Raw genomic sequence first — 7920 nt, 5'->3', positions numbered from 1 at the left:
GGGGGAAGCAGGGAGGAGGGGAGCTCACGGGGAGGGACGCGTAGGGTCTCGGGAGCGAGCTCGGGGGAGGTTGGGGAGGCCGTCGGGGACGAGCGGGCGACGGGGAGCAGGCCGGCGGGGTAGGAGCTCCGGGCGGCGGCGTCGTTCCACGGCGAGGAGGACGGGGGCAACATGCTCGGTGGAGGTCGGGGAGGTCGACGGGGACGAGCGGCGGAGAGGAGCAGTCCGGTGGGGAAGGGGAAGCAGGCCGGCGAGGGAGCTCCGGTCGCCGGCGCGTCTAGGCGGCAACGGGCGCGCGAGGGAGAAGAGTGAGGTCGTCGCGGCGACGGGCGACGGGGTCGGGGGGTTTGCCCCGGTCCAGATCCAACCGAGAGAGGGAGGAGGAGGCCGGGAGGTGCTGGGCCGGCGAGGTGGCGTCGCGGAGGAGGATGGAGGCGCGGTGGGTGTGGCGATGGGAGGCGTCGGGAGCGCGGGATCGATCCCGATCCAGATCGGATCGGGAGGGGGGGAGTGGCGATGTGGGGCTAGGGTTTCGGGCATCCAGGGGAAGTAGAGGGCGCGGTTGGGCCGGCCTGGTTGGCCCAGAGGCCAGCTGGGCTGTGGCCCAGTGGGGGGTTCTTTCTCTCTCTTATTCTTCTTTTTTTTGTTTTCTTTTTTTTTCCTTTTCTTTTATTTATTCCTTTCGGTTTTATTAAATTATTAATTTATTTCAATTTTGAAGAATGTGAGAACAACACCTAAATATGGTATGTTAAAGATACCACTGCCACATTAATTTGGACAGCTAAATAAAATAGTTCAATATTTTACAAAATACAAAAGGCATTTAATTACTTTCTTTTGCTGCTGTTTTATTTTCTTTTGAGCATTTAAACTTTTTATAAAAATGTGGTTTCATCACCATAATTACCTATGTATTATTTGGTTCACTCCGAACATTTAAATTTTAATATTTGAAAACTTTTATTGTTTGCTCGATTTTGAATTTGAAATTCAAACTAGGTTCCGAACTAACGCGAGTTTATCCACAGTAACCAAGGTGACGTGGCATCATTAGCGGGGATTACTGTAGCTTAATTACCCGGGCGTCACAATACTCGTCGGGCGGATAGCGCGTGCTGGGACGGAGTACATCGGCGTGAGCACGAGTCATCATGTGGTGGGGCACCACCAGGGGAGCGGCGGGCGAAGGTGGTGTTGAGCCCGGCATGCATGGATCCAGAACCCGTGGGCGACGAGGCGGCCACACCTGAGGAGGCCGGCGAGGTGGTCGCGCCCGAGGAGGCTGGCGAGAGGGCCGGCGAGGTGGCCGCGCCCGAGGGAGGCGGCAAGGCGGCCGCGCCTGTATGAGTGGCCCTCGTCCGGCTAGGATGCCAGGTCTGGAGCGCGTCAGGAGGGGGCGGCGAAGATGCCGCGGCCGATGGTACCTGGTGAAAGGGAAAAATTCTCTCGTCAAAGTAAACGTGTCGCGAGGTGAACACGCGGTGGGAGATGGGATCCTAGCACCAGTAACCTTTGATGTTGGGAGGATAGCCGAGGAATATGCAAGCAAGGGAGCGTGGTGCGAGCTTATGAGGGGTGGTGGAGGCGATGCTAGGGTAACAAAGATACCCGAAGACACGAAGCTCGTCATACGATGGTGGAGTGCCGAAGAGGAGCTAGTGGGCTGCATAGTTCCAGCGAACACGACATGGACGTATGTTAGGTAGAAGAGATGCGGTGGCGAGTGCGTCGGGCCAAAATCGAGGAGGCACGTTAGCATGAAAGAGAAGGGTACATACACAGTCATTGAGAGTGTGTAGCACGCGTTCAACGGGACCGTTCTGCTGAGATGTGTGTGGACATGTGAGGCGAAAGATGGTGCCATGTGATGCGAGAAGTGTGCGAACGACAAGGTTGTCAAATTCTTTCCCTTTATCGGTTTGGAGTGCATGTATGGGACGATCAAACTGTATGGAGACGTAGGCATAGAAAGTCGTAAGAGTCGTGAGTGCATCAGACTTGCGACGTAAGGGAAACGTCCACACATAATGTGAGAAATCATCTAAGATCACGAGGTAATAAAGATAGCCAGTATTGCTCGCGACCGGAGATGTCCATATATCACTGTGAAGTAATTGGAACGTAAAAGAAAATATGGTGGTGGATGCACTAAACGGAAGACGAACATGCATCCCGACACGACAAGCATGGCAGGTATGGTCATCGATCTTATTACATGATGAGAACTTCGAAGAGTATGAGGAAGTGCGACTGAATTGGGATGACCTAAACGAGCATGCCAGAGGTTGACACCGGTGGAGAGGGTGACATGGGCGGCGGTGGCAGTGGAGGATGAATGCACCGGGTATAGCTCGTCTAGGCTGTCATACCGGTGGAGAACCATCCGGGTATGAGTGTCCTTAACGGAAAACCGATTTCGTCAAATTCAACAGTGACAAGATTTTCACGAGTAAAAGAACGAACAGAAACTAGATTCTTGATTAGCGTAGGTGAGACAAGAATAATAGCATGGATGTAGAAGGAAAAGAACTATGACCGATGTGTGTGATAGGTAAAGAAGAGCCGTCGTCGACGATAATGCGAGTGGATGTGTGAACCGGATAGGAAGGGATAAGGTTATTGGGATGTGTTGACATGTGGGCGGTAGCGCCCGTGTCCATGTACCAATCACCGCCGCCGCCAGAGTTACTCGGTGAAGGAGCTGAGTGCAGTGTCGCAAGAGGAGCGGGATCCTAGGGCATTGCAGGGCCCCCGTAGGGCTGGGGTGGGGGCAGCGGCGGGTAGCCACCCGTCATCGGCTGCGCAGGCAGTGGTGCGTAGCCGCCGCCAGGCGGCTGTTGCGGTGCCGCCAGGGACGCCTGATGGTCGGTCGAGCACAAACCGAGAAGGTTCGGTGCAGGGTCGCACGAAATCGGTGTGCGGTGGGCATGGCCCACTTCGGTCCACGGGTTGGCGCCGGTGAGAAGATTGGAGGCACTCGAGAAAGAGGGTCCATGGCAACAACAGTAGATGTCCAAAGTGGATGAGGATTAGGGTTTTTGTGGGAGATGAGATGGAAGGAAGAGAGGCAACAACGGCGGCACGGATGACGACTGTAGTGGCGAGAGGAAGGGGTTGCGGCGGCCGCTGCAGGAGGGACGAAGGCGGCGGCAAGGTGCGGCGGTGGCGTGGGTAGGGAGAGAGGCAACGGCGGCTGCGATGGGAAGGAGAGAGGCCGGCGGCAACAAGTTGCAGCAACGGCGGCAAGGTATGGTGGCGACGTTGGTAGGGAGAGAGGCCGCAACGGCAAGAGGGCGGCGGCTGCGGTGAAAAGGAAAGAGGCAGCGACGGCAAGGTGCGGCGACGGCGTGGAGCAGAAGTTTAGATCGCAGGAGAGAAAACGAAAACTAATACCATGTTATTAGAAAAGGTTGGATTGGATGTGACTCAATTCATTGCTCACGTGCAAGTGCACATGTATAGGTACAAAGGATGCACAACATCAACTCAACTTGTCTCTCAAGCTATACACGGTACCTAGAAACGAAGGAGAAAGGAGGCGTGCCCTAACCTACAAGTGGCTGGGGCCCGCCAAGTGCGTGCTTGTGGCACACTTTTCTTGCTGAAGCATCTCATTACGCCTCCCGTGCAACTATTTTCGCGGAGCAAATAAAAGCTAGAATTATGTGGCAGACATGTACAGATACATTTCACATGCTCTTGGCTTCTTCTTTCTTATGTATATGCCAAGATGAGATTTGAGACTGACTGAATGGAAAAAAGATCACAAGCCAATATGACTTAACTGATCAGAAGATACAAGACTGAGAACATGATATAGGGATGAGCAAGAAAAGTTATTCATTTGGTTTCTGCATAACATTTAGTACATCCTCTCATCAGCTAATGTGCTTGCATATCTCCATCGCCCTTGGTGAAATTTGCAAGCACTTGCGAATTGTTTCAGCACCAAGAAAATTTGGCCCAAAATTAACTAAACATGTAGTCTAGAGAGAAACATTCCATCCACATCTGAAACTTAAGAGATCTACTGACCAAGGCTTAATGCCTTTTGATCCTTTCATTATTAAAAACAGTAGGTGATTTTAGACAATACAAGTGTTGGTTGCTGTTGAGTAATATCCATCTTTTTAAGATGCACACTCCAATGTGTTGGATTATGCTTACTGGGTATCGAGCTAGAACGACGCGAGCTAATCATGAACCAACCAAAAATAGCCAGCTGAGAAGATGCCCAGATCATGAGCTAGCTGTGTGTATATATATGGTAGACTGATATGATACCTGCACGAGCTAGCTGGGTGACCTCTGCCTCTCCTGAGCATGAGAGATACTAAAGATGATACATGGATCATATGTATAGGCGGTAGCTGATGTCGACGGCGGTGCGTCTAGAGACGATGAACAGTGAGAGAGAAGATGGCGGTTTGCCTTGCACCTGAAATAGGATGTGCAGACTTAGTGGCTTCCAGAAATCAAAGTGATAGAATAAAGAGCTAGATGTACATGTGTCATTTTACAATCAGGTGTTTGGTCACTTTTAACATTGGTATATTGAGTCACACAGCTTCATTCGTTTGATCAAATGCTAGTGGCATTTGACTTTGCATTTAAGATGATAGTAAAAAATAGGTGGAGTTTTGCAGATTAAAATTCATTCTGCTCTTTAAAATGATCAGTTTTAGCGATGCACTCCAATTTTAGGCGCAACTTTTATAAAACATAGTAACTGACGGAATGCATATAACAGAGCAAAACATAAAATTCATTTATGTTTGTCTTTCTTTACTTTGACTGACTGAGCGCATATCTTTATTTTTTTATGTTCCAGTTGACAAAGAACATGTATCTTTTAGAAATGTTAACAATTCTTGAATTCTCAAATAGGTTAAGATTGTCATGTGTGTATTATTTCCCCAGGCCTAGAAGAGCTCTCCCCTAGTAATGCATGACTTTATGATATATATCATTTCGAGACTGAAAATGAATTTTGATGAGAGAAAGATAGGGGGAGGGAGAGAGGAACCTGGGATCCTCTAACCAAGCATTCGAGCTGCCTATCAGGATGACAATGACAACACGAGGGACATGTATGGCGGCATTGTTGGAGACATCTCGATGTGAGGATGATAGTGACGACACCGAGAATGGTTACCTTAATTTTCCATCTCCTGATCCAAATAAAATAGACGAGACAAAAGACATGGAATGCAACTGACATGAGTACATACGCTATCCAAAGCATTTTGTGACCTGCAAAAAAGAAAGGGCACGACACTTGTTTTAATAAACTATCAGTGATGTTTTTTGTCTTCTTGGAATAACCCAATCTTCAGATACTATCTGCCCAGTGGCATTAATGCTTTACCATGCAATATGTTTGTTACCTGAGATACAGCTAAATTGTAATTCTGATGCTGCTAGGCAAAGACGAACAGTTTCAACTCCATCTTGCGTGTTTGATAGCATGCCTTAAGCTGTAACCATCTGATAGCAAATGAGCATATGCCGCACAAGCGTAATTTTTCATACTGGCAAATTGAGATTCACTTCCGCAGGAGCTTGCATACGAGCCATATCAATAAACCTATCTGTTGCCTAAAAGAAGAATGGAAATCTGATCACATATGCAAACAATAGTCAATGCTGAAACTCAGGGCAAAAAAGTAACCTGAATACAACCACTGTGAGGCGGACAATAAATTGATAAGCATACTCTGGCTCTTTCAGTGAAGTGCTTTTGGTTCAACAGTTTATAATGTTGTTAAGCAGTTCCCTATCACACTTTAACTTGTACTAGAAATTTGACTTCCAATATATATTCAATTAACAGTGAAGAACTGGATACTCAAGAATATCCAATCACAATTCCATAGATGTAAAAACTGCAGTCATATGTGAACTCTATCAAAGACTGACATTAGAAATCTATGCCTCTCTGTCAAGAATATCTAATCCCCATTCCATAGTTGCAATCCCCATATTCTGTTTCCTTCCTTGCATTGAGAAAAATTATCAAAACAAGCTAATCTCACCGTCCAAATAACCAATTTGAGAGATAGATGGCATGTGATTCCTTTAGCTTTGTCAATTCAGAACATAGTCCCACTAAACATCTATTGGCTCCAGCGTTTTCCCTTCTTCCTCACCAGAACATGAACAAGAAAGCACAACCATCAATGCTCACAAATCTGGAAATTATCTACAGTCCAAGTATCTATGGCCAAATTCGATCCATACTAGAGGAGAGGGAAGGGGACGGTTGTACCAGAGAGATGTAGGGATGGCTACCAGGGAGCGCCAGAGGCTTGGCAGCGGCGTGGTCGATTGCTTGCCGGTAGCACCAGAGAAGACGCCGGCGTGGCCGTGCTTGCTAGGATGGCGGCACCTAGGAAATAAGGCAGCACAGGTAACCAAGGGCTCGCAGGAACAGATCGGCGAACATCCGCCTCGCACGAACTCCACCCCGCCGCGCGAACAGCCCGGCCGATGCGAGGAAGATGGGCCTGGCGCTCCTACCGGCGATGGCGACGGCGAGCCTGCCACTCCTCTCCGACTGCTCCGGCCAACCGGGCCCTGGGCTGACGACAAGCAACATCCGTCAGCCCTGGGCGTCTCCAGGGAAGAAGGACCGTCCATGGGCGACGTGGAGGAACTCATCTGGGTGGGGCTCCTCTTCCCGCTGCTTCATCGTGACGAGGGCTCCACCTTGCGTGGCTGCTCCTCCCACGGTCATCCCTCTCCGGTGGGCAGTGCCAGAGGAACAATGGGGCGGCGGCGGCGGCGGCAACCCTAGTTTTTTTTTAAGTGTACGCCGAGGCGTAGTTGGGGAGGAACGAGAGAGACAGGGAGACGCATTTTTAACTTTTCCCCTTTCCGCACAGTAAAAGACACGTGGCATAGCCTTTCATGCGCCCTTGTAGCGATTGTTTTTTTTAGGGTTCCCTTGTAGGGATTGTTAATGGGTTTAATACGTACTCCCTCTATTTCAAAATATAGTGCGCCCGCGCTTTTTAAGGTGCAACTTTGACCATAAATTTAGCCAACGAGACCAATTGCGATGGGAGAAAAAATTATATAATTGAAAACTTCTTTCGAATACGAATTCACTGATATAACTTTTGCTTCCGCCGTAATCGGTCTTGATAGTTAAATTTATGGTCAAAGTTGAAACACGTAGATAGAGAAAGCACTACATTGTGAAATTGAGGGAGTACTAGATACACGTCCAATAAGGCGGTGCGGCGCTGCGCTTCCCAGCGTGTCGCTGGAAAGAGACGGAGCACGAGGCCGAGTCGGACTCCATCCGCTTGCCAACCCACGCAGTAAAGGACCAAGACCTCGAGCCATCGCCCTCACTTCGCCGCCGCATCTGATCTAGTCCAAGGGTTTAGACTGTCCGTCGAGCGTCGAGAGCCGTCTGCCCGCGAGCGTGGGTGTGAAGTATGTCGACAGGGACCGGCGGGGGGCTGCCGCCGACGGAAAGAGCGTCCTGGTGGACGTGTTTGGTAGGCCAACACAACCTCCAAATCTGTTTTCTCAGATAATTCTTTCCTTTTGGTCCTTGACTCTGCTCTTACCTTGGCCAATTTTCAAGATGCGGATGGTTTTGAATATTAATTGAAGCAGTAGATAAAGATTGCACCACAAATTTGTATTTTAATTATTCCTTCGGCGTATCAATTTAATAGGACAACCAATTTGCATTGAAAATATTTTTATTCGTAGACTCAATGTCTAAGTCGAATAATCACTGCTAATTAAATCTGCACTTTGAAAGGTACTCACCGCCGAGTCTCTTTTGATGACTCCAGTCTTTGAAACAATGAGGAATTGTTTCGGCAATGTGCAGGTAGGCACCCTGTAGATTATTTTGATTTGATTATGTTATCTTATTTTCGTCAAATAATATTAACT

At 48.9% G+C, this 7920-nt stretch overlaps 1 protein-coding gene across 7 annotated transcripts in view; it reads right to left on the bottom strand.

Annotated features, from left to right (window-relative positions):
- LOC123060788 (uncharacterized) overlaps positions 1-6868 on the bottom strand; it is an 8591-nt gene extending 1723 nt beyond the window's left edge. The window contains exons 1-5 of one of the 7 annotated variants that reach the window (XM_044483624.1): positions 6272-6868; positions 6039-6143; positions 5391-5601; positions 5030-5256; positions 985-4441 (exon numbers count right to left, since the gene is read on the bottom strand). In XM_044483624.1, the coding sequence (XP_044339559.1) occupies positions 1064-2044 (981 nt within the window). In that variant the 5' untranslated portion in view covers positions 2045-4441; positions 5030-5256; positions 5391-5601; positions 6039-6143; positions 6272-6868 and the 3' untranslated portion in view covers positions 985-1063. Of the gene's footprint in view, positions 1-984; positions 4442-5029; positions 5257-5390 lie in introns of those variants that run through there. The other 6 variants (XM_044483628.1, XM_044483626.1, XM_044483625.1 and 3 more) reach the window with 6 other exon arrangements.
- Positions 6869-7920: the final 1052 nt, after the last annotated feature.

Source organism: Triticum aestivum, chromosome 3A (genome assembly GCF_018294505.1).
Source record: "Triticum aestivum cultivar Chinese Spring chromosome 3A, IWGSC CS RefSeq v2.1, whole genome shotgun sequence".
Classification (NCBI taxonomy): Eukaryota; Viridiplantae; Streptophyta; class Magnoliopsida; order Poales; family Poaceae; genus Triticum; species Triticum aestivum.
This window is presented reverse-complemented; position numbering and strand designations above follow the sequence as displayed.